The sequence below is a fragment of the Microcaecilia unicolor genome, chromosome 1, assembly GCF_901765095.1.
Source record: "Microcaecilia unicolor chromosome 1, aMicUni1.1, whole genome shotgun sequence".
Taxonomy (NCBI): domain Eukaryota; kingdom Metazoa; phylum Chordata; class Amphibia; order Gymnophiona; family Siphonopidae; genus Microcaecilia; species Microcaecilia unicolor.
Window position 1 is genome coordinate 627,913,884 of NC_044031.1, and position 26,729 is coordinate 627,940,612.

Below are 26,729 nucleotides of genomic sequence, written 5' to 3' on the forward strand. Positions count from 1 at the left end.
GCTGAGATATTTTTTGGGTGGTGGTTGAGGGGAGGGGGAGAGAACACTTGGTGCCCACCCACTTCTTGCCTAGGCCCACCCAAAATCTGTTGTCTGGCTACGCCCCTGATTTACGCAAATTTGATTGTGTTTCGTCCACTCTGATGAACCATCACTGGTTACCGGTATTTCATCTGCTCTGATGAATCACCACTGGTTACCGGTGATTTATCGCATTCAGTTTAAAACGTTGCTTTTGGCTTTTAAAGCCTTTTGACAGGGTACACCCTTGTATCTGTCCTCATTGACCATACCATATTCTTCAGTACATGTTTTGTGATCTATTAATGATCATCATATTGTACTTCCAGGTCCACGTTCTGCCCATTTGGTGATTACACGACATAGTGCTTTTTTCTTTGTTGCTCCACAACTCTGGAATTCTTTGCCTCTGACTATATGTAGCAAAGTTAACTTGATAAGACTTAAGGCACTTTTAAAAGCATGGCTTTTCCAAAAGGCATATTCCAGCGAGTGAGGTAACTCTCTCAGGTACAGGTGTTGGGAGATGGCAAACAGAAATGGTAACTTATAATGTGGGTGTTATTTTAACTAGGTTTTTTTTTCTATGTGCATAGTTTCTTTTCTTTTATATTTTGTAGTTCTTTTCTATGCTTTTTGCGTTTAATTTGTAAACCACTGTGATCAGTCCATCTGTTTCAGCAGTATATCAAGTCTGGAATAACTGACTAAATAAATTTGTATTATGCATACAAAATGTGCACAATGCTGTACAGAGACCTAAAGAAGTTTCAAATATTTGCAGCTTTAAAAAACACACAATAAAACAAATAAGAGACTGTGAGTTAAGGTGGCAAAGCAATGCCAGTGAACATGTTAAAGTAGCAGCTACAGGTGTGTCTAGGGAAAGGGCAACTGAGTAAAGCTGTAAGGAGCTGATAGGTGGGAAAATATAGGGTATCAAATGCTACTCTACCATCTACTGCACTTCTATAGGAGAAGAGAAGGTGACAGAGACATAGAGAGAGCGGGAAGAGAATGAATGGGAGGAATTTGAGGGAGAACCCTGAGCTGAGTCAGTACAGATTGGGAGGGACTTTGAGAAGGGAAGTCAGAAGATGGCTCTTGATAAATTGCCTCTACAGAGAAAAAAAAAAACACTATCAGCCAGAGATAAAAGGTAGAGAGGGAGCAGAATCCAAGCTCAGCCTGCCAGAGGAGCTAACACATGCATAGCCTGAGACAGACAGGGAGAATGTGTATGTAAGAGAGAGAGAGAGAAAAACATTAAGTAGAGAAAATATACAGAAAAAGAAAGAAAGCTTTCTTCCAAGAGAGGGAAGAGGCTGTTATGCAGGCAATGGGCTCCCTGAGGCAGTTCTGGAGAAAGCTTGCACTACCCCCTCCACACTGGGATAACCTACCTCTAGCTCTGTCCACAGCAGCATCAACAGCCATCAATGGCAGTATCACAGCCCAGACTGCCTTCAAGGTCCAGCCATATGATGCCATTCCCAACACTGGCAATGCCTGGATGAACCTCATCCACTTCTGGAGAGGAAACCATTTTCAACAGATGCACCAGGTGATGCTGAGGAACTTCCAACGTTTCGGACCCATTTACAGGTATGTGGGGCTGTCTCTGCATCTCAGTGTGTGCTGTTTTCATGGGAATACAGAATACCACAAATGATATAGATCCTCAGAGCCACATCTGACCCTAGATAGGGAGAGGGGCCTGAGACAAATCTGTACAGGGGGGGGGTCCTGCTACTCCCTCACCATAAACAAACAGACTTCTCTCCTCACCCCCACTCACACAAGCTCTCCACCACCCAGTAAAATCCTCTTTTTCTCTCCTCCACCTGGTGCAACCTTCTCCTCTCCTTCCTGCAGGCAAGACTAGAGCAATGTTTCTTATCTGCATCCCCCTTTTTCTCTGATGGATTCAATCTGAATACCCAAAGCTCCACAGTGTCCTGGGACCCACTAGCATTGCAAAATTCACATTCACAGAGAAGCTACCAGAGGCAGGTAAAAAAACACTGTTGTCCTCCTGCTCCTCAGAGTAAGATGAAGGGAAAGGATCAGGAAACAGAAGGCAGAAAGTAATTGCTGATGTGTTGTCAATGAATGCTTAAGCTCTGCAACTCAATGCCAGAGGATGTAGTATCAGCAGTTAGTATATCTGGGTTTTAAAAAGGTTTGAACAAGTTCCTGCAGGAAAAGTCCATTGAGACAGACAAGAGGAAGCCACTGACTGTCCCTGGGTTCGGTAACATGCAGGGCTTTTTTTGAGGGGGTACTGAGTACCGGCACCTTTTCCATTGTCTGCTAAAATTGACCCATGGTCCCCAAGTTTTAATGAAAGATCTCAGGCTCTATGCACCAATTCTGCCTTGTCATAGATTCTGTGACTGGTTGCAGGGGACTTGGCTATTGTGGGGTGGGTCTCTCAGTGATCACCACACCCCTGAAGGGTGGCTTAGCATTTGAGTACTGGCACCTTTTTCGCTAGGAAAAAATGCACTGGTAACATGAATCTTGAAACTATATGAAATTCTGTCAGGTACTTGTGATCTGGATTGGACACTATTGGAAGCAGGATACTGGGGTAGATGAGCCATTGATCTCACTCAGTATGGCTGTTCTTCTTATGCAGAGTCCAGAACAGTTGCATAATTTGCCATATCATGCAGCCAGTCCTCCTAAATAACAAACTATCTCTACACTTTCATTCCTGCACCATAGATATCACTGGACTTGGGGGCTTTCCCCTTCTTTCTTTACAGCTAAGAGTCCTCTGTTCTTATCCCAGACTTTACCCCTTATACCCCAAATCTATCACCCCTCACTCCCCAAAGCTAAGGATCCTCTGTGCTTATTCCAGACTCAGTCCCGGCCCAAGGCAAAATGCATGCCACCCCTCTCCCCCGAGTTGAGATGCCGATCCCCACTCTATGTCGAGATGCCTCCCCCTCCCGGGCCAAGATGTTGCCCCCCCTTCCTACCTCCAGCCCGTTCACGGCGTTTACCTGTTTCATCACGTTCCAAACCAGCTGCGACAGTGATTCCCATATGCTGCCCTGCCACTGACACTCACCTCTTCCCTTTACTGTGGCTGTCTGAGCGTCTGACAAAACAGGAAGTTACATCCGAGAAGCAGCCACAGTAAAGGGAAGAAGCGGGTGCCGGCGGTAGGGCAGCATATGGGAATCGATGCCACTGCCGAATTTGGAACCTGACGAAATAGGAAAATGCCACAAACGGGGTGGAAGAAGGAAGGGGGAAATGCCGCTCCCTGAAGAGTGGGGCGATGCTGCTCTCTGAAGAGTGCTGCCTGAGGCCCCTGCCCAGACTATATCCCCCACTATCCCCACAGCTAAAGATCCTCTATGCTTACCCCAGGCTTTACCCCTCACTCCCCCCATATCTAAGGATACTCTATGCTTATCCTAGGTTTTACCCCTCACTCCCACAGCTAAGGATTCTCTGTACATATCTCACAATTTACCATTCACTCTCCAGTAGCCAGGGTAATTACAGGTACATCAGATTTTGATCACATCTCTCCTGTTCTGAAGTCCTTGCATTGGCACCCCATGAAATGTTCCACTGGTTTTCAGAGTTTTAAATAATTGTGTTATGCTCTGCTTTGAGACTTTACCAGCCAACATGTTCCCTGAGATCTTTTCAAAAGAACTTGCTTGATGTTGCATCTTTTCTGCAACAGTATGTGGATGAGTACAGATCCTCTATTTATTTATAGAATTGGCCGGAAATTATGGAATGGACTACCTGTTGAGCTTCACTCAATATAGAATATTACTCAGTTTAAGAGAAAACTGAAAATTCATTTTTTAATCCAGGTATATCAGAAGCGTAACCAGAAAACAGATTTTGGGTGGGCCTAGGCAAGGTGGGTGGGCCCCAAGTATTCTCCCCCCTCCCCACCACCAAAAAATATCTCAGCTGGCGGGAAAACGCTTCTTTCCAACTTGGCAGTCTGCAGCAGGCATGCGCAGGTGGCAGTATCACGTACAATAGCATTTTTGTTACCATCAGGTGGAAGTCTTCAGCTGGCAGAGCTTGGGCTCCCCACCAGCTACTGGTAAATGTATGCTACTGTTGGGTGGGCCTGAGCCCTAAGTGGGTCCTGTGGCTACGCCACTGAGGTATATGGACTACTGGAACAAAGAGGACATTTTTGTTATGTGCTGAGAACTGTCACCTGTATATTTTGCTGTTTGTTTACACAGCTGCTCCCCAATAGCTAAGGATCCTCTGTGCTTATCCCAGACTTTACCCCTTACTCCCCCCACAGCTAAGGATCCTCTGTGTTTATCCCAGACTTTACCCCTTACTCCCCCCACAGCTAAGGATCCTCTGTGCTTATCTCAGACTCTATCCCTCACTCCCTCACAGCTAAGGATCCTCTGTGCTTATCCCAGACTTTACCCCTCACTCCCCCCACAGCTAAGGATCCTCTGTGCTTATCCCAGACTTTACCCCTCACTCCCTCCACAGCTAAGGATCCTTATCCCAGACTTTACCCCTCACTCCACACAGCTAAGGATCCTCTGTGCTTATCCCAGGCCTTACCCCTCACTCCCCCCACAGCTAAGGATCCTCTGTGTTTATCCCAGACTTTACCCCTTACTCCCCCCACAGCTAAGGATCCTCTGTGCTTATCTCAAGACTCTATCCCTCACTCCCCCACAGCTAAGGATCCTCTGTGCTTATCCCAGACTTTACCCCTCACTCCCTCCACAGCTAAGGATCCTTATCCCAGACTTTACCCCTCACTCCACACAGCTAAGGATCCTCTGTGCTTATCCCAGGCCTTACCCCTCACTCCCCCCACAGCTAAGGATCCTTATCCCAGACTTTACCCCTCACTCCACACAGCTAAGGATCCTCTGTGCTTATCCCAGGCCTTACCCCTCACTCCCCCCACAGCTAAGGATCTTCTGTGCTTATCTCAGACTCTATCCCTCACTCCCCCACAGCTAAGGATCCTTATCCCAGACTTTACCCCTCACTCCACACAGCTAAGGATCCTCTGTGCTTATCCCAGACTTTACCCCTCACTCCCCCAGTGGCGTAGGAAGGGGGGGCGGTGGGGCAGTCCGCCCCAGGTGCACGTGCTGGGGGGGTGTTGGCTCGCTGGTTCCCTGCTCTTTCTGCCCAGGAACAGGTTACTTCCTGTTCTAGGGCAGAGAAAGCAGGGAAGCAGCAGAGCCGACGCAGCTCCCAGTGACATGCACTGGTGGTGGATCGGCCCTCCCGCCTGCCCCCCGCTGAAAGGTAGGGTGCGTTTCGGGGGGGGGGGGCGCTCCAGAGGGGGGGGGGCGCCATGCCCTGTACCCGGGGGGGGGGTGCGCAGCGGCGACCCGCCCCGGGTGTCAGGCACCCTCGCTACAGCACTGCACTCCCCCCATAGCTAAGGATCTTCTGTGCTTATCTCAGACTCTATCCCTCACTCCCCCACAGCTAAGGATCCTCTGTGCTTATCCCAGACTTTACCCCTCACTCCCTCCACAGCTAAGGATGCACTGCAGTTTTAGACAGCCATATCCCAGCTTTATTAAATTGGGCTTTGAACATCCATCTGATATAGATGTCTAAATGCCAGTGTTCGGAATAGAGATTCTAAAACACAGGAGTAGCAAGATGTGGTAGCTGTGTTAGTCCACTTTTAAAGGTAATCAATAGAAATAGAATAAAATAAAACATAGAAAATAAAATAAATGATACCTTTTTTATTGGACTAACTTAATACATTTTTAGATTAGCCTTCGAAGGTAGCCTTTCTTCGTCAGATCAGAAATAAGGAAATGTTGATAAGTAACAGCATATATAAATGAAACATCAAAGTATTTCAGTGACAGTCTAAAGGGATGAGGGAGGGGTGGGCTAGGTGAGAAACAGGCTGAGAGGATGAGGGACAGGGAGATATGCATGGTGATCTCATTTATATATGCTGTTACTTATCAAAATTTGCTTATTTCTGATCTGACAAAAAAGGGCTACCTTCGAAAGCTAATCTAAAATGTATTAAGTTAGTCCAATAAAAAAGGTATCATCTTATTTTCTTTTCTATGTTTTATTTTATTCTATTTCTATTGATTACCTTTAAAACACAGGAAACTTTGACAAGGAGTATATGTGAAAATATAAGATCTCCCCTTTTCCAAAAGCAGTGCAGAAATGGGCCAATGAGATGGAGATAGAGTATACAGAGATGGATTTCTTAGAAGAGTGGTGGGAGAAAATACACTAATAGAAAGTGCACAGCTTCAGGGGATGCATTTTAAAATATTACATAGAATACGTAAAAGTGGGAGCTTCTGGCAATTGTGCAAAATGTGACAGTCCAGGGGGAACCTTTGTGCATTGTATGTGGGACTGTCCTGAGATCGAGAAATATTAGGATGAGCTATGAGTACATTTAGAGGGACTACTGGAGGAGTCAGTCACCAAAATGCTTGCGGTATGTCTCCAGCGTGAGTGATGAGCTGGAGTTAGGTCTGATGAACGTGTTTTATTTGCCAGGAAGGCTTGTCTGTTTGCCTAAAATGCATTTTAATGTAAAGGATACAGCCAGGTCTTTCCCACCCTCACATTATGGAGAAATCAAATGCATGACCTACTGAGAATGGAGAGGTTAACCAAGAAAAAGTTTCCACAGGTGTACAAATCTCAGCATGTAGGCGGGGAGAAAGCCGTACACATGTGGAATTTTTTCTTGCGTCGATAGCAACAAGGCTCTGCAGTGTACTTTGTAATGTGTTGTTTGCAGAAGATGGGAGGCAAGCTTCAAGTTTATTCTATTTTTCATATACTGTCCTAGGGCTCAAGCGGCCTACAAATGGTGGAAGTAGGGAATGGGAATAGGGAAGTGAGTCATTTTTCTGCTATGTATTAGAAATGAGAAACAATGTGTGCAGGAAACCTAGATGATATGAGGATATGTGTAGTGGGGTTTGGGGGAAGGAGAGGGATGGAGGGGATGGGTGATGAGATGGGGGGAAATATGTGTCTTCTGAGCTTACTGTATGAATGGGGACAGTGCTTTGAAATGTTAAGCTTAGATATGATGTTTATGTGTTCAAATAAAATGAGTCAACCATAAAAGTCTGTCCAAAATATTTTTAAACCTTTTCTAAACCATTTACATAGGAAACGTTTTAGTTATGTTTTAATCATTTTTTGCACACTGATAAGAGCTTTTTATTATCCAAGAACTAATCCACCTCTTCTGGAATTGCTGACTAAAGTGCTCATTCTGGAGTTCTATTATTATTAATGAATTAATTTAATTTACCTTTACCCTCTGTTTACTCAACCCCCTGGAGAAGGGATCCAGAGAGTAGGCAGGGAAGAGACAGTCATGTACACAAAACAACAGAACGGGTCTGGGAAAGGGAATTGATATTCAGCCTTTCTGAGGTTTTAACTACATTCAAAGCAGTTTACATTTATTTAGGTACTTATTTTGTACCAGGGGCAATGGAGGGTAAAGGGAGCTGCAGTGGGAATTGAACTCAGTTCACCAGGATCAAAGTCCACTGCACTAACCACTAGGCTACTCCTCCACTCTGCAGATCAGGAGGAAATAGCAGAGCAGCACAGCAGGCAGGTATTGATGGGTCTGGGAGCGAAGGCTGTCTCTCTGGCTGATATCTCTGGGAGAAGCACTGTCTGATGATAGGTTCTCTGTCCCCACATAGAGAGAAGCTAGGGACCCATGACAGTGTGAACATCATCATGCCACAGGATGCAGCACAGCTCTTTCAGTCTGAGGGCATCTTGCCATCTCGTATGAGCATCGAGCCCTGGAAAGCACATCGCAGGTTGCGGAGCCACAAGTGTGGAGTCTTCCTGCTGTAAGTTACTTCTTTCTCCTTCACGTATGCATGACTTACCGATTCCTTTCCAGGGGGCTGCGCCTACTCTGTCACACTGTATGAAATTTAAAAAAGATAAACAGGAGACTGCAGGAGTCTGAGCAGCACAATGCTGTCCAAAACAATACAAAAGAGTCTGGAGACCAAAGCAAGAAATACCAATCCATACTGCTTTGCATCCCTGACTGCCCTTCCCCTCCCCCTCTCCCCACCAACATCTACTTGCATTTCCTCCCCACACACATACCACAGTCCTCTCCTGCCCATCCTACAAATGATCTCCTCTCTCTTCACCAGCTCTGTATGCTACAACCCTCCTCTTCCCATCCTCCATACACTCATCTCTCCTGTGACCTTCCTCCATACACTAATCTCTCCTGTGACCATCCTCCACATGTTCTCATCTCCCTTCACCATCTCTGTATGCCAGATCCCTCCTCTTCCCATCCTCCAAGCACTCACCTCTCCTGTGACCATCCTCCACATGCTCTACTCTCCTGCGTCCATACTTCACATGCTGTCCATGCCACACCCCTCCACAGACCATCCCCCACACACTTTCCTCTCTTGTAACCAACCTCCACAAACTATTCTCTCCTGTAACCATCCTCTACATGCTCTACTCTCCTGTGATCATACTCTACTCACTCTCTACTTTCCTGTGGCCATACCCTATATGTTCTACTCTCCTGTGATCATACTCCACTTGCTCTCTACCCTCCTATGACTATACACTTCTTGGTCTCCTCTCCTGTGACTATAATCCACATGCTGTACTCTCCTGTGTCCATACTCCATATGCTCTCCTCTCCTATGACTATACACCACTCTCTGTCCTCTCCTCTATCCATACTTCACATGCTCTCCTCTCCTGTGACTATAATCCACATGCTCTCCTCTCCTGTGTCCATACTCCACATGCTCTCCTGTGTCCATCCATACTCCATATGGTGTACTCTCCTGTGTCCATCCATATTTCATATGTTGTACTCTCCTGTGTCCATCCGTACTCCATATGCTGTACTCTGTGTCTGTACTCCACATGCTCTCCTCTCCTGTGACTATACTTCACATGCTGTACTCTCCTGTGACTATACTTCACATGCTCTCCTCTCCTGTGTCCATACTACTACTACTACTACTTAACATTTCTAAAGCGCCACTAGGGTTATGCAGCGCTGTACAATTTAACATAGTGGGACAGTCCCTGCTCAAAGAGCTTACAATCTAAAAGACAAGTGAACAGTCAGTCCGATAGGGGCAGTCTGGATTTACTGAACAGTAAGAGTTAGGTGCCGAATGCAGCATTGAAGAGGTGGGCTTTAAGCAAAGACTTGAAGATGGGCAGGGAGGGGGCTTGGCGTAAGGGCTCAGGAAGGTTGTTCCAAGCATAGGGTGAGGCGAGGCAGAATGAGCGGAGCCTGGAGTTGGCGGTGGTGGAGAAGGGTACTGAGAGGAGGGATTTGTCCTGTGAACGGAGGTTTCGGGTAGGAACGTAAGGGGAGATGAGGGTAGAAAGGTAGTGAGGGGCAGCAGACTGAGTGCATTTGTAGGTAAGAAGGAGAAGCTTGAATTGAATGCGGTATCTGATTGGAAGCCAGTGAAGTGACCTGAGGAGAGGGGCGAAATGAGTATATCGGTTCTGGCGGAATATAAGACGTGCAGCAGAGTTCTGAACAGATTGAAGGGGGGATAGATGGCTAAGTGGGAGGCCGGTGAGGAGTAAGTTGCAGTAGTCAAGGCGAGAGGTAATGAGAGCGTGGACGAGAGTTCGGGTGGTGTGTTCAGAGAGGAAAGGGCGAATTTTGCTGATGTTAAAGAGGAAGAAGCGACAAGTCTTGGCTATCCACTGGATATGCGCAGAGAAGGAGAGGGAGGAGTCAAAGATGACTCCGAGGTTGCGGGCAGATGAGACGGGGAGGATGAGGGTGTTATCAACTGAGATAGAAAGTGGAGGAAGAGGAGAAGTGGGTTTTGGTGGAAAGACGATGAGCTCAGTCTTGGACATGTTCAGTTTCAGGTGGTGGTTGGACATCCAGGCAGCAATGTCGGATAAGCAGGCTGATACCTTTGCCTGGGTCTCCGCGGTGATGTCTGGTGTGGAGAGATACAGCTGGGTGTCATCAGCATAGAGATGATACTGGAAACCATGAGATGAGATCAGGGAGCCCAGGGAAGAGGTGTAGATTGAGAAGAGAAGGGGTCCAAGGACAGATCCCTGGGGAACACCAACAGATAGCGGGATGGGGGTGAAGGAAGATCCATGAGAGTGAACTCTGAAGGTGCGGTGGGAGAGATAGGAGGAGAACCAGGAGAGGACAGAACCCTGGAACCCAAATGAGGACAGTGTGGCAAGAAGTCATGATTGACAGTGTCAAAAGCGGCGGATAAATCGAGGAGGATGAGGATGGAGTAGTGGCCTCTGGATTTGGCAAGGAACAGGTCATTACAGACTTTAGAGAGTGCTGTTTCTGTCGAGTGTAGAGGGCGAAAACCGGATTGAAGTGGATCGAGGATGGCATGAGAGGAGAGAAAATCAAGGCAGTGGCTGTGAACGGCACACTCAAGTATTTTGGAGAGGAAGGGTAGGAGGGAGATGGGACGGTAGTTGGAGGGACAGGTAGGGTCAAGTGATGGTTTTTTGAGGAGAGGTGTGACTATGGCGTGCTTGAAGGTGTCAGGGACAGTTGCAGTGGAGAGAGAGAGGTTGAAGATATGACAGATTGTAATAGCTGTAAACCCGTTAGCAAACCTTCAGGGGGTGGTAGGCTCCCTTCAGCAGTCCACAAACAAAGTCCTTCCAGACAACACAGCTTTTAGTTCCAAACAGTTTATTTCCCCTCCTCCACAAATCTCAGTTCAAGGGGGTTAAAGTCCCATTCAGTTTCCAAAAACAAAGCAACAAGAAAAAAATAAACTTCCCTTTAAATCCAAGTTCTCCCCAGTTCAACAGCCTGGGTTTCAGTTTTAAAACTCTTTCCGCTTGGGTAGTTGCAGAATGGCAGTACACCCCCCACAACACAGCTAATTGACTCCTGTGACCACTCACTGCCTTCAGTCCCTGCAACTCTGCCCCAAAGTACAATTACAGTCCATGTCAACTGGCTCCTCCAAACCTGGTGTGCTGGTCCCTCCAGACTCTCCTTCCTCCAAGCACTCCATTAACTCTGCTTCTCTGCTAGGCTGTTGGTTGGAGACCTCCTCCCCCTCCCAGGTGGAAGGAATCTTGTACTGATTTCTAACCCAAGGGAATTGAGCTTTGTCATCCCTGCTCCCCCTTCTGGCCCTCGTCTGCCATAGCAGCTGCTCTTTCCAGTCCTTTTCCCCCTCCCTTCCACGTGGGGGCCATACCGGGTTTTGAGACCTACCCCCCCCCCCCCCCGATCCCTTCTCTCAGGGCCTTGTGGGGAATGTAGTCTGGCCCCATACCTCCTCCTGACCTGCTTAGACCCTCCAACCTCCTTACAAGATGGAGGGGGTGACAGTATGAGAGATGATGTTAAGTAAGTTGGTGAGGATGGGATCAGAAGAGCAGGTGGTGCATTTCGAGGAGGAAAGAAGGCGAGCGGTTTCCTCCTCGGTGATGTCAGGAAAGGAGGAGAAAGAGGCCTGGGTTGGTTGGTTGGTTGGTTGAGGGAGAGGGTTGAAAGGTGAAGAGGAGGAGATGGCTTGGTAGTGAACTCAAGGTTGATCTTTTGCACCTTGTTGCGGAAGTAATCAGCCAGTGATTGAGGAGAGAGTGAGGGGGGGTGGGAGCGGAGGGCACTTAGAGGAGGGAGTTAAAGGTGGCGAAGAGACGACGGGGTTGGGGCTGAGAGAATTGGTCAATTGGGTGTAATAGTCCTGTTTGGCAAGGAATAGGGAGGAGTGGAAGGAGGATAGCATGAATTTGTAGTGAAGGAAGTCTGAATGGGTGCGAGATTTCCTCCAGAGGCGTTCAGCAGATCGGGCGCAGGAGCGAAGGTAACGGATGCAAGGGGTCAACCAAGGCTGAGGATTAGTACGCTTTGTGGGACGGGAGGTGGATGGTGCGAGGGTGTCCAGAGCAGAGGAGAGAGTGGCATTGTAACATAGTAACATAGTAGATGACGGCAGAAAAGACCTGCACGTAAGCGGAGACAGCCTTGTCGACAGACTCGGAGGACATGATGGAGGGGAGGAGATGAGAAATACTAGAGGATAGGGTGGGAGGGTCAATAGCCTGGAGATTTCTGGAGGTAGTGGTTAAAGTTGGACGGGGCTGGGGGGGGGTGAAAAATTGTGAAAGTGATTAGGTGATGATCGGAGAGAGGAAGAGCTGAAGCGTGGAAATTGGAGGGAGAGCTGGAAGAGGAGAGGACGAGGTCAAGACAATGGCCGTCTCGGTGAGTAGGGGTGGTGGAGCATAGCTGGAGGTTGAAGGAGGATGTTAGAGTGAGGAACTGAGAAGCGTGAGGGTCGGATTGGTCATCAACGTGTATGTTAAAGTCTCCGAGAATGAGGGACGGAGATGAGGGTTCAAGAAAAACGGAAAGCCAGGCATCGAAGTCGGTGAGGAAGGAAGAGAGGGATTTATTAGGGGGGCGGTAAATGACTGCCACTCTGAGTGGCGATGGTTAGAATAGCGGGATGGAGTGTGCTTCAAAGGATGAGAAGCAGTGAGACTGCGGTAGGAGGAGGGGTTGGAAACTACAGGAGGGTGAGAGTAGTAGCCCGACACCTCCACCGCGGCCAGCTGGGCGGGGAGTGTGGGAGAAGAGATAACCTCCATGACAAAGGGCCGCGACTGAGGCAGAGTCGTCAGGGGAGAGCCAGGTTTCAGTTAGGGCGAGCAGTTGGAGAGAATGAGAGATGAAGAGATTGTGGGTAAAGGGCAGTTTGTTGCAGATCAAGTGGGCATTCCACAAGGCGCATGAGAAGGGGAGGGAAGAGGGGGGGAGGAGGGGAATAGAAATGAGATTGGAGACATCACGGAATCGTTTGCATGGATAGGAGGAGGACAGATGAGAGGTGCCTGGATTAGGATTAATGTCTCCCGCAAATAGCAGGAGGAGGAGCAAGAGAGTGCATAGGAGGGAGGGGGAGGTCGGGCGACGAAGACGGGGTGCACTTAGGAGGAATGGTGATGGGTTAATGGCAGGAAGGAAGTGTTCAAGGTTAAGAGCTAGGAAGGAGGGGGACAAGAGAGATGGTGAGGTGGTGAGGGATGGGGTGAATAGGGTATAGCCATATCGAGCAGGACGGGAGGGGACATGGGTGGGCAATGAGTTCCAGCGTAGACAGCGGTAGGGGGAGGGGCAAAAGATTAGGAAGGGACAGGGCAAGGAAGAGAATGTGGACAGGGGCCATAAGTAGTGATTGCGGTGTAACAGGTGTATGTGTAGTGACTGAGGTGAGAAGCAGATAGATAGAGCGGAAAAGCTGGATTGGAGGCTTGGAATTGGTGGAATTGATGGACTGGAGAGCAGCTAAGTCAATGGCTGACAAGTTAGCAAGCAGGCAAGTAAGGCAATGGCTGCCAAGCTAGCAGGCGGGCTGGAACAAGCTGGTGCAGATGGACAGGAACGAGCAGGGAGAAGCAAGGAGAAGCTGGGGAGCAGGTAAGTGAATGGCTGACAAGTTAGCAGGCAGGCAAATAAGTCAATGGCTGACAAGCTAGCAGGCGGGCTGGAGCATACTGGTGCAGATGGACAGAAACGAGCAGGGAGAAGCTGGAGAGCAGGTAAGTCAATGGCTGACAAGTTAGAAGGCAGGCAAGTAAGTCAATGGCTGACAAGCTAGCAGGTGGGCTGGAACAAGCTGGTGCAGATGGACAGGAACGAGCAGGGAGAAGCTGGAGCAAGCAGGCTGGAGCAGATGGACTGGAACAAGCAGGGAGAAGCTGGTTCAGGCGGACTGGAACACGCTGGAGCAGGTGTACTGGAGCAAGCAGGCTGGAGCAGATGGACTGGAACAAGCAGGGAAAAACTGGAACAGGCGGACTGGAACACTGCAGCAAGCAAGGGGAAGCTGGATCAGCGGACTGGAACAAGCTGGGGTCGGGTGGACTGGAACAAGCTGGGATCATGCAGACTGGAACGAGCTCGGATCAGGCGGACTGGAACACACTAGAGCATTTGGACTGGAACAAGCAGGCTGGAGCAGATGGACTGGAACAAGCAAGGGGGAAGCTGGATCGGCGGACTGGAACAAGCTGGGATCAGGCGGACTGGAACGAGCTCGGATCAGGCGGACTGGAACACGCTGGGGCAGTTAGACTGGAACAAGCAGGCTGGAGCAGATGAACTGGAACAAGCAGGGGGGTAAGCTGGATCGGCGGACTGAACAAGCTGGGATCAGGCAGACTGGAACAGCTGGGATAGGGCAGACTGGAACGAGCTCGAATCAGGCGGACTGGAACACGCTAGAGCAATTGGACTGGAACAAGCAGGCTGGAGCAGATGAACTGGACAAGCAGGGGGGAAGCTGGATCGGCGTACTGGAACAAGCTGGAATCAGGCGCACTGGAACACGCTGAAGCAGATGGACTGGAACAAGCAGGGGGGAAGCTGGATCGGCAGACTGGAACAAGCTGGGATCAGGCGGACTGGAACATGCTGGGATCAGGCGGACTGGAACACGCTGAAGCAGATGGACTGGAACAAGCAGGCGGAAGGTGGATCGGCGGACTGGAACAAGCTGGAACCATTGGACTGGAGCAAGCAAGCAGGGAGAAGCTGGCTCGGGTGGACTGGGACAAGCTGGAGCAGCTGGGCTGCTTTCAGAGCAACAGAGCTGAGCTGCTTTCACAGCAACAGAGCAGCCAGGGCGTTTGTGGAAGACTGCCCCGTTACAGATCCATTGTGCTTTACCTTAATTGCCTTAGTCTCGAGGACTCGGTGATTGCGGTGCAGGTAGACCGCGCCACGCGGCAGGAAGGGCAGTGTGGGCATCGGGCTGCTGGGCCTGGGATTGCCATGGTGGTGTGGTGGGTCTTTTGGACCGCTGGGCCAGGACCACACAGGTCTACGAGCACCTATCCAAGAGGTAAGGCTGTCCACCTCCCGTGCACTGCGTCGCTCAGATCGGGTTCGGGCCACGAGGTTGGGCTCGCACCACAGGCCGCAGGTGAGCTCCCTCTGACTCCACCTGGGTCACCCGGAGCTCTCAGCTGATACGGTCCCGGGCAGTTCCTGCCGGGGAGCGCGATGGCTGAGGGCGAGCTCTCAGACTCAGCGAACTCGGCGCCTGGCCGGCTGACAGTGCGAGAGACCGTCTCGCAACCTGGGCCCTCGCACTGCTCTGGGAGCGATGGAGTGGATTCGCGGACCCGTCCACAACGCGGCTCACGGAGTCGGCAGACTTGGCCCCAGGACAGCAGTGGTCACTGCGTCAAGCCGACCTGTGACTCGGGTTCTCCTGGGGGGATCGCACTGCAGCGGGAGTGCTGGGGAATCGATCCTCAGACCGGTTCTCAGCGGAGCTCCTTACAGTGCGTCCTCCCAGTTGGCCATCACTTTGCTGTCTTCTCCTGTGTCCATACTCCACATGCTCTCCTCTCCTGTGTCCGTACTCCACATGCTCTCCTCTCCTGTGTCCATACTCCACATGCTCTCCTCTCCTGTGTCCATCCATACTCCGCATGCTCTCCTCTCCTGTGTCCATCCATACTCCATATGTTGTACTCTCCTGGGTCCATCCGTACTCCATATGCTGTACTCTCCTGTGTCCATCCGTACTCCATATGCTGTACTCTCCTGTGTCCGTACTCCACATGCTCTCCTCTCCTGTGTCCGTACTCCACATGCTCTCCTCTCCTGTGTCCGTACTCCACATGCTCTCCTCTCCTGTGTCCGTACTCCACATGCTCTCCTCTCCTGTGACTATACTTCACATGCTGTACTCTCCTGTGACTATACTTCACATGCTCTCCTCTCCTGTGTCCGTACTCCACATGCTCTCCTCTCCTGTGTCTGTACTCCACATGCTCTCCTCTCCTGTGTCTGTACTCCACATGCTCTCCTCTCCTGTGTCCGTACTCCACATGCTCTCCTCTCCTGTGACTATACTTCACATGCTCTCCTCTCCTGTGTCCATACTCCACATGCTCTCCTCTCCTGTGTCCATCCATACTCCATATGCTGTACTCTCCTTTGTCCATCCATACTTCATATGCTGTACTCTCCTGTGTGCTTCTACTACTACTACTATTTAACATTTCTAAAGCGCTACTAGGGTTACACAGCGCTGTACAATTTAACATAGAAGGACAGTCCCTGCTCAAAGAGCTTACAATCTAATGGACAAATGTACAGTCAGTCAAGTAGGGGCAGTCAAATTGGGGCAGTCTAGATTTCCTGAAAGGTATAAAGGTTAGGTGCCGAAAGCAACATTGAAGAGGTGGGCTTTGAGCAAGGATTTGAAGATGGGTAGGGAGGGGGCTTGGCGTAGGGGCTCAGGATGTTTATTCCAAGCATAGGGTGAGGTGAGGCAGAATGGGCGGAGTCTGGAGTTGGCGGTGGTGGAGAAGGGTACTGAGAGGACGGATTTGTCCTGTGAGCGGAGGTTTCGGGCGGGAACGTAAGGTGAGATGAGGGTAGAGAGGTAATGAGGGGCTGCAGACTGAGTGCATTTGTAGGTAAGAAGGAGAAGCTTGAACTGTATGCAGTATCTGATCGGAAGCCAGTGAAGTGACCTGAGGAGAGGGGTGATATGAGTATATCGGTTCAGGTGGAATATAAGATGTGCAGCAGAGTTCTGAATGGATTGAAGGGGGGATAGATGGTTAAGTGGCAGGCCAGTGAGGAGTAGGTTGCAGTAGTCAAGGCGAGAGGTAATGAGAGCATGGAAGAGAGTTCGGGTGGTGTGCTCAGAGAGGAAAGGGTGAATTTTGCTGATGTTAAAGAGGAAGAAGCAACAGGTCTTGGCTGTCTGCTGGATATGTGCAGAGAAGGATAGGGAGGAGTCCATATGCTGAACTCTTATGTGTCCGTACTCCACATGCTCTCCTCTCCTGTGACTATACTCCACATGCTGTACTTTCCTGTGACTATACTTCACATGCTCTCCTCTTCTGTGTCCATACTCCACATGCTATATTCTCCTGTGTCCATACTCCACATGCTCTCCTATCCTGTGTCTACACTGCACATGCTGTCCTCTCCTGTGTCCATACTCCACATGCTGTCTTCTCATGTGATTATACTCCACATACTCTCTCCATACTCAACATGTTGTACTCTCATATGTCTATACTGTACATGCTGTACTCTCATGTGTCCATCCATACTCCATATGCTGTACTCTCCTGTGTCCATACACCACATGCTGTACTTTCCTGTGTCCATACTCCATGTGCTGTCCTCTTCCATGATCTCTCCTGTGGCCATACCCTACATGTTCTACTCTCCTGTAACTATACGCCACTCTCTCCTCTCCTGTGACTTTACTCCACATGCTGTACTCTCCTGTGTCTCTACACACTCTACTCTCTAAGTTTCACCCATTCTGATTTGATTGACACTGGCTACCAATTGCAGCCAGAATTTCTTTTAAATGTCTTTGTTTTTTAAAGAGTTTTGTTTGAAGCAACCAGTATATTTGTTGAATAAATTGGTCATTTCGTTCTTCGCAAAAATGTGTATTACAAGTTCCATTTTTCCATTTAGTTAGATTGACTACTACTAGGAAAATTGCATTTTGTTATGCTGGTTGCTTTCTTTGGAACTCCTTGCCAGATTAATTTCATATGATATCTAGCTATTTTATTTTCCATAAAGTTTTGAAAACATGGTTGTTTGAAAAGCGCTATGGGTTTACTGTTTGATATTTTATTTACAATTGTTTTATGATTTGTTATTAGGTTTCTGAGCAATGTGATAATTCAGTTTTAGGTGGTTATTTTAACTATGTTGTAATTGAGAATATTCTGGCCAATATTCAAAACTATTTACCCGACCAGGAATGGCTTCTGGCCAGTTAAATAGCATTTTAGCACCTAACCCTGAATATTCAGCAGGAGATAACCAGTTATCTCCGCTGAGTATTCATGGTTAGCTGCTAACTGGCTATGTTGCACAACATAGCCAGTTAAGCACAGATATTCAGCGCCAAAATGGCTATGTTTAGCGGTTATGTTAGGACATGTAAATAGCAGGCCTATGTTTAACCGCTAAGCACTTAACCAGTTATTGTTGAATATTGGCTTAACCGGTTAAGTTGCTGTGCTCAGAAATGAAACTGGATATTCAATGTTGGTTGCCAGATATGGTCTGGAATTGAATATCTGGTCTAAGCACCGGCATCAGGCAGTCACTGCACAGTCTGACACCGGCTGAATATCTGGAGGTATGTATTTATTTTTGTAATAATGTATGTTAGTGTAATTGTTAATTGATTATTTCTATTGTAAACTGCTAGAACATTTTTTTGTATGTAGCAGCATATTAAGTAAATCAAATCAAATTCTGTGGCCATACCCTATAAGTACATAAGTATTGCCATACTGGGATAGACCAAAGGTCCATCATGCCCAGTATCCTGTTTCCAAGTGGCCAATCCAGGTCACAAATACCTGGAAAGATCCCCAAAAAGTACAAAACATTTTATGCTGCTTATCCCAGAAATAAGCAGTGGATTTTCCCCAAGTCCATTTTAATAATGGTGTATGGATTTTTCTTTTAAGAAGCTGTCCAAACCTTTTTGTTTTAAACCCCGCTAAGCTAACTGCCTTTACCACATTCTCTGGCAATGAATTCCAGAGTTTAATTACATGTTGAGTGAAGAAAAATGTTCTCCAATTCATTTTAAATTTACTACTTTGTAGTTTCATTGAATACCCCCTACTCCTAGTATTTTTGGAAAGAGTAAACAGACGCGTCATATCTACCTTTTCCACTCCACTTATTATTTTATAGACCTCTATCATATCTCCCCTCAGCCGTCTTTTCTCCAAGCTGAAGAGCCCTAGCCACTTTAGCCTTTCCTCGTAGGGAAGTTGTCCCATCCACTTTATCATTTTTGTCGCCCTTCTCTGCACCTTTTCTAATTCCACCATATCTTTTTTGAGCTGCTTTGACCAGAATTGAACACAGTATTCGAGGTGCGGTCACACCATTCTACTCTCCTGTGACCAACCTTCACACACTCCCTTCTGATGATATTCCACAAGCTCATCTCTCCTGAGACAATACTCCAAATGTATTACTCTCCTATGACCATACTCCACACACTCATCTCTCCTGTGACCATACACCATACACTCTACTCTCCTTGGACCACACACTCATATCTTCTGTTATCATACTCCCTACTCATCTCTCCAGGAATCATATTCGACTCTCTCCTCTCCTGTGACCATACCCCAAATGTTCGACTCTCCTGTGACCATCCTCCACATGCTGTACTCTCCTGGTATCACACTCCACACAATCATTTATCCTGTGACCATACTCCACCTACTCTCCTCTCCTGTATCCATACCACATGCTGTACTCCTCTGTGACCATCCTTCATATACTGTACTCTCGTGTAAGCATACTCCACATGCTCATCTCTTCTGTGACCAAACTCCATATGCTCATCTCTCCTATGGCAAATCGGGAGATGGGCTTCCTTCTTGCAAGGTCACCCAAAATGGCATAATCGAAAGTCGATTTTGGGCGTCCTTAACAGCTTTCTGTCATGGGGATAACCAAAGTTCACGGGGGCGTGTCGGCAGTGTAGTGAAGGCGGGACTGGGGCGTGCTTAGGAGATGGGCGTCTTCGGCCGATAATGGAAAAAAGAAGGGCGTCCCTGACGAACACTTGGGCGACTTTACTTGGACCATTTTTTTTCACAACCAAGCATCAAAAAGGTACCTGAACTGACCAGATGACCACCAGAGGGAATCGGGGATGACCTCCCCTTACTCCCCCAGTGGTCACTAACCCCCTCCCACCCTCAAAAAAAATTTTTAAAAATACTTTTTTTGCCAGCCTCTATGCCAGCCTCAAATGCCATACTCAGGTCCATCGCAGCAGTATGCAGGTACCTGGAGCAGTTTTAGGGGGTGTAGTGTACTTCAGGCAGGCGGACCCAGGCCCATCCCCCCTACCTGTTACACTTGTGGTGGTAAATGTGAGCCCTCCGAAACCCATCAGAAACCCACTGTACCCACATGTATGTGCCCCCTTCATCCCTTAGGGCTATGGTAGTGGTGTACAGTTGTGGGGAGTGGGTTTTGGAGGGGGTTGGGGGGCTCAGCACCCAAGGTAAGGGAGCTATGAACTAGGGAGCAATTTGAGAAGTCCACTGCAGTGCCCCCTAGGGTGCCCGGTTGGCATCCTGGCATGTGAGGGGGACCAGTGCACTACGAATGCTGGCTCCTCCCACGACCAAATGGCTTGGATTTGGTCATTTTTGAGATGGGCATCCTCGGTTTCCATTATTGCTGAAAACTGGGGTCGACCATCTCAAAAACGACCACCTCTAAGGTCGACCTAAATTCCATGATTTGGGCATCCCCGACCGTATCATCAAAACAAAAGATGGACTCCCATCTTGTTTCAATAATACAGGTTGCCCCGCCCCTTTATGGGGCCATCCTGCGAGGATGCCCTCATGAAAACTTGGGCGCCCCGTTCGATTATGCCCCTCTTGGTCTATCCCCAGCACAGCTCAGGTCTGTCTGCACCTGCCGCTTGTGCTCTACACTAGCACCCTTCTCCCACCAACTGGGTGAGTCTCCCGCTCTCAAATTATCCCCAGTGATTTCTAGGTTACTGGAGCCACACTCCCAGTGGTCCCACAGTTCCCAGAAAGCACTCACAGACCCAACACACAAACTACCTGGATTCTTATCAGTCCAGACCATAGAGGCAATAAACTAAGTATTGTTTATTGTCTTTTAAATTATTTAACAGTGGAACAAAATAGTGCAATTAGCAAACAGTAACAGGTAACTAAAATATGGATCAACTACAACACTAACTAAACATTTGCATACTTCCTTGAAAGTACCTGCGGAGATCAGGACATATATAGCTGTTCACCAGTTATCAAATATAACTCTGTTTTTTATAGGGCTTCATCAAAGAGATCTTTCTCTCTCTTGTCCCGGGCTGAAACTGAAGCAACAGCCAGTGTTGCCAGATGGGAAAAATTTTCCCCGCCCAAAATCAGCCCAAAACCCGCACAAAGTCAAACCCCGCCTCCAACGTCATCAACCCTGCCTCTGATGTCTGTAATCCTGCCTCCGATGTCTTTAACCCCGCCTCTGACATCTTTAACCCCGCCCCTGACGTTGCCTCAGATGTCAACCCCGCCCCTGATGTCATTAACCCCGCCTCCGCGGGGCTTCTATTGGACCAAATTGAACCAATAGAAGCCTCAGAAAAGCGCCCAAACCTGCAACGCGGCCGCGAAAAAGCCGCCCAATTTCCCGCAGCTGTCAAAATTTTCCCGCAGCGGCTTGCGGAAAGCAGCCCAATTGTGCGGGAAACCCGCAGCCCTGGCAACACTTGATTCGTAGCCCATTCAACAAGTTTTAAAAGCATACTGCTCACAGTACTGTAGATTCACTTCCTCACTAAGTGAAACTAAAAGAGGGCATGCACTTTTCTATAACAGCTTTAACATAAAACATGCTGCTGGCCAAACTGGAGAAATGCACTTAATTAAGGTAATTTTACAGGTTTAAAACACAATGTTCTGTCATAATACTCCACACGCTCTCCTCTCCTATGACCATATTCCACATGCTCATCCCTCCTCTGACCACACTCTATATGTTTATCCCTCCTGTGACCATACCCCACATGCTCTACTCTCTTGTAATAATCCTCCACACACCCAAATCTCCTGTGACCATCTTCCAAACACTCTACTGTCCTGGGACGATAGTGCACATGTTCTACGTGCTTGGCCTAGCCTTGACGATCTCTCACACACTCCTCCCCACCCTGACTATCCACCCTTGCTCCTACTTACCCTTCACCATTGTCCTAATTGTACTTCCCACCCATATTGCCATATCTCAAAAAAGATATAGAATTAGAAAAGTTTTGAAAAAGAGCAACAAAAATGATAAAGGGGATGGAATTCCTCCCATATGAGGAAAGGCTAGAGGTTAGGGCTCTCCAGCTTGGAAAAGAGACAGCTGAGGGGGGATATGAATGAGGTCTACAAAATCTGGAGTGGTGTAGAACAAGTAAAAGTGAATCAATTTTTCACTCTTTCAAAAAGTACAAAGACTGGGGACACTCTATGAAATTGCATGGAAATGCTTTAAAAACAAATAGTTAAGCTCTAGAACTTGTTGCCCGAGGATGTGGTAACAGCGGTTAGCATATCTGGGTTTAAAAAAGGTTTGGACAAGTACCTGGAGGAAAAGCCTGCTATTGAGTTGGACATAGGGGAAAGCCACTGCTTGCCCTGGAATTGGTAGCATGGAATGGTACTACTAATTGGGATTCTGCCTGGTGCTTGTGGCCTGGATTGGCCACTGTTGGAAGCAGAATACTGGGCTAGATGGACCATTGGTCTGACCCAGTACGGCTATTCTTATGTTCATATGTTCTCACTATTCTCCATATTCCATACATCTTCTTGCTTTATAATAAAGGCAGAGCCTGAGCCTCCAGGAGTCCTACTATATAATAAGGACAGGGTCTGAGTCCCCATGAGCGCCTGCTGTATAATAAGGACACGATCTGAGTGCACATGAGGTCTGCCTGTATAATTCAGGCATGGTCCAAGTCCCCATGACAAGGTCTGAGTCTCCAGGAGTCTTGCTATATAATAAGGAGAGAGACAGATCCTCCAGGAACTCTTGCTGTATAATAAGGACAGGGTCTGAATTCCTTTGACCTCCTGATATGTAATAAAAGCAGGCTTTGAGTCCCCTGGAGCTCCTGTTGTATAATAAGGACACAGTCTGAGTGCCCAAGAGCTCCTGCTAGATAATGATAGGGATTGAGCCTTCAAGAACTCTTTGCTGTATAATAAGGACAGGGACTGAGCCCTTGAAGGTTCCTTCTGCACAATAAGTTCAGAAACTGTACCATAGGTGCTCCTGTTGTATGATAAAGGCAGGGTCTGAACCTCGAGGAGTTTTCACTGTACAATAAGGACAGGGACTGAGCCCTTGGGAGCTCCTACCCTATAAGTCCAGGGATTTGTCTCCTTGGAGACTCCTATGTTTTCTTGCTGACATTGGTTCATACTTTTCATAACAGCCCCATGGAAGTTCTTCACTTTCTGTCCTGTAATCCCTCTCTTCTATTTCCTCTATCACAGAAATGGAGAGGATTGGCGCTCAGACCGTCTGATCCTAAATAAAGAAGTGCTGAATCCCATAGGAGTCCGGAAGTTTTTTCCCTTTCTCCAAGAGGTGGCTGCAGACTTTGCCACATTATTACATCGACGCATCAAAAAGAATACCCGGGGCACGCTGACGGTGGATCTGTATGCAGACCTCTTCCGCTTCACACTGGAATGTATGTACCTGGGGGGAAGGAAGTGGCAGAGAGACAGCGGGATTTAGACCAGCCTACTAGCAAGCCCAAGGGGCCTTTTAGGAAGGATCAGTAACTATTTGCACTTAGCCCGTGTTAACTGCAAAACATAACTCAGAGTAAGTGCAAGGTCTGTGTGCTAAATACAGGGATTATGCCCTGTACATTAATGCAGGGATTGAGCCCTGTACAGATGGGCATTTACTGTATTCATTCCATCCAGAGCCCGCATAAACCCAAAAGCCATGGTGATCCATTCCCCCAAACTAATCTCCCCCCTGACCCCCCCATCCAGGTCCAAATCCTCCTCCTGATTGCCCCCTCCCCAACCTCCCGCATTGAATTTGGATCCCACCAACACATAACCCCATCCCACACATAACAGCCTTAGCTCCCTGGAGTCCTCCTAATCATCTTTGATCCTAGTGTCATCCCATATAGCAGCAGAGAGGGCATATAGCAGCAGAGAGGGGCACTGCATACCTCAGATGTGTTCTAGGGAGTAGGGGAGGGTCAGAAGCGTAGCCAGGTGGGGCGCAGGGGGAACGGTCGCTCCCCTAAACAGCTGTTGAGAAAAAATGGCACCTATGCGCCTCAACCCAATAAATATTTTATTTTTCAGCTCCCTCCCGAGTCTGTAATCCTTTCCTATCTCTTCTGCCCGCGCTCTCCCATCCGCGAGGTCACTTTTACTTCCCGAAGCATTCTCCCTCCGGCACCGGCGAGTCCCACCACCTGATCACCACAGAAGAAGCTATCGAGACTTAGATAGACCATGCAGATCTCCTTCACCACGCTATCGGTGGAGTCGAAGTAGATCTCCAAGAAGGCAAAGCCGCTCTCCAAAGTGGAGGAGCCCCTCACCACGCCGGGAACGACATCGTAGTAAAAGTCCAAGGCGCCATCGAAGCAGATCCAGGGAAAGACGCCATCAATCAAGATCCAAATCTCCAGGGCATCATCGAAGCCACAGACTGAAAGCCCACCTCTTTAACATTGCTTTTGACTCGTAACCACTCGCCTCCACCTACCCTCCTCTCCTCCTTCCTGTACACATTAATTGATTTGATTTGCTTGCTTTATTTTTTGTCTATTAGATTGTAAGCTCTATGAGCAGGGACTGTCTTTCTTCTATGTTTGTGCAGCGCTGCGTACGCCTTGTAGCGCTATAGAAATGCTAAATAGTAGTAGTAGTAGTAGTAGACACAGAAGCCATTCTAAATCCCCTGAAAGATCAAAGAAAAGCCACAAGAAAAGTCGGCGTGTAAATGAATAGTAGAATAACTGGAACCAACCTTCACCTTCAGGGTCCTTTGCCCTCTCTTTGGAACAGTTCTATTAGTTTATTTCTATAAACTCCTCTTGTACCCTACAACACACTTTCTTTTAATTCTATTTTTGGAAAAAAATCTAAAAAAAAAAAAAAAAAAAGGCTTAAGTCTAACCCTCCCTCGCCTGATAAATCTGGCGGGCCTTGTGGTGACTCTGCTATGGAAAATCCTGTATTAACTGAGCTCCATAAAATCATGGAACTCATGTAGAACCGTCTATCTCAAGGGACATGAGACAAGAACTTGAAAAGATAAACTCACAAATCGTTACTTCACAGCAAACTATTGAAGATCTCACTTCCTGTACCATGCGGCTTGAACAACTGATTCCATAATTACAGCACAATTCTTCTGCCATTACTACATTAAAAGAAGACCTGGAGTACTTAGCTATTCGCAGCTGGAGGAATAACGTCTAGATCCTTGGTCTCCCCAAGGATGCAGAGGGTTCAGATGTGACCTCCTTCCTGGAGACTTAGCTTCCCAAGTTTCTTGATATTGAATATTCACAGTTGATGGAAATCAAAAGGGCCTACCACACACCATTGAACATGCAATCTGGCACCAAACACCCCAGGAACCTTGTAGACTAGTAAAAAAGGCCCATTTCGGTAGGCAATGAAACGGGCGCTAGCAAGGTAATTCCCCCTCCCACCCACCTACCTTCCCTCCCTCCCTCCCGAATTCCAGACCTCCCTCTGTTCCTTCCGAGTTCCAGACCACCCCCCCTCCGTCCCTCCCGGCCGTGTTCCAGACCCCCCTCCCTCCCTCCCTTCCAGCACCCCCCTCCATGCCTTCCTTCCTTCCTGCCTTCCGAGTTCCAGACCCCCCTCCCTCCCTTCCGAGTTCCAGACCCCCCTCCCTCCCTCCCTTCCGAGTTCCAGATCACCCCTCCCTCCCAGTTCCTGACTCTCCCTCCCTCCAATTTCAACACCCCCCTCCGCGTTACTGACCCTCTCGACCCTCCCCTTTCCGCCAGAAACCCTCCCCCGCCGCCATCGCGTACCTGTTCTTGTTGTTCTGACGCTGCCTGGGACCGTGGATCCGTCGGAGGTGGTCTGCTTCCATCGGTAGATGAGACTGATGTCACTGGCCTCCATCTGCCATTGGCTGTCCTCTCTGCAGCCGCTCCTCCTCTCCCCTCTCACGTCGCAGCGCTCCTCCGGGGTCTTCCTCCAGGGGCAGTGACGTGGAGGGGAGAGGAGGCGCGGCTGCAGAGAGGACAGCCATTGGCAGATGGCGGCCAGTGACGTCAGTCTGATCTACGGACGGAAGCAGACCACCTCCACGGTCCCAGGCACCTTCAGAATGTTGGAGGTGAGAATTATTATATAGGATAAGTTACTTTGCTACTCGCAAAACCTTACAAATATTATTGGCTGCTAAAATTAAATGTTTAGTTCTTCACCAGGGCCACAGAATATTGATCGTCCCCAATTTGGCCGCATCAACTGCCGCTAAACTAAAAGCTTTCTTTTCTCTTCAGCAGGATCTGAAGAAGCTCGGTGCACAGTTTGGCCTCCTATATCCAGCTAAAATGAAAGTCACTCACCACAGTCACATGGCCTCTTACACAGATCCTGAGCTTCTTTGTACCTGGATACAGTAAAATTAAAATGGGCTGAGGTGTATACATGCTTATAGCCAACTGTATGACTTAATGTCTTCTTTTATAAGCATTGCTTTATCTGGTTAATGTATTCTTGTTCAACCAGTTCTAAACTGTGGTATGCTATGGTATGTTTCTCCTTAATGATGAATCTACAATGCCTTAATAAATTAGATTCTATATTTCTTATTGTTTACGATAGTAACATAGTAAATGACGGCAGAAAAAGACCTGCATGGTCCATCCAGTCTGCCCTACAAGATAAACTCATACAGTGGGGGAAATAAGTATTTGATCCCTTGCTGATTTTGTAAGTTTGCCCACTGACAAAGACATGAGCAGCCCATAATTGAAGGGTAGGTTATTGGTAACAGTGAGAGATAGCACATCACAAATTAAATCCGGAAAATCACATTGTGGAAAGTA

The 26,729-nt window shown here is 48.1% G+C and overlaps 1 protein-coding gene across 1 annotated transcript in view; it reads left to right on the plus strand.

Moving 5' to 3' along the window:
• Window positions 1-1,213: 1,213 nt before the first annotated feature.
• Window positions 1,214-26,729, plus strand: part of LOC115481511 (cytochrome P450 11B, mitochondrial-like) — a 94,198-nt gene continuing 68,682 nt past the window's right edge. The window contains exons 1-3 of the mRNA XM_030220711.1: window positions 1,214-1,626; window positions 7,734-7,889; window positions 23,146-23,345. Coding sequence (XP_030076571.1) covers window positions 1,352-1,626; window positions 7,734-7,889; window positions 23,146-23,345 — 631 coding nt within the window. The 5' untranslated portion in view covers window positions 1,214-1,351. The remainder of the gene's footprint in view (window positions 1,627-7,733; window positions 7,890-23,145; window positions 23,346-26,729) is intronic.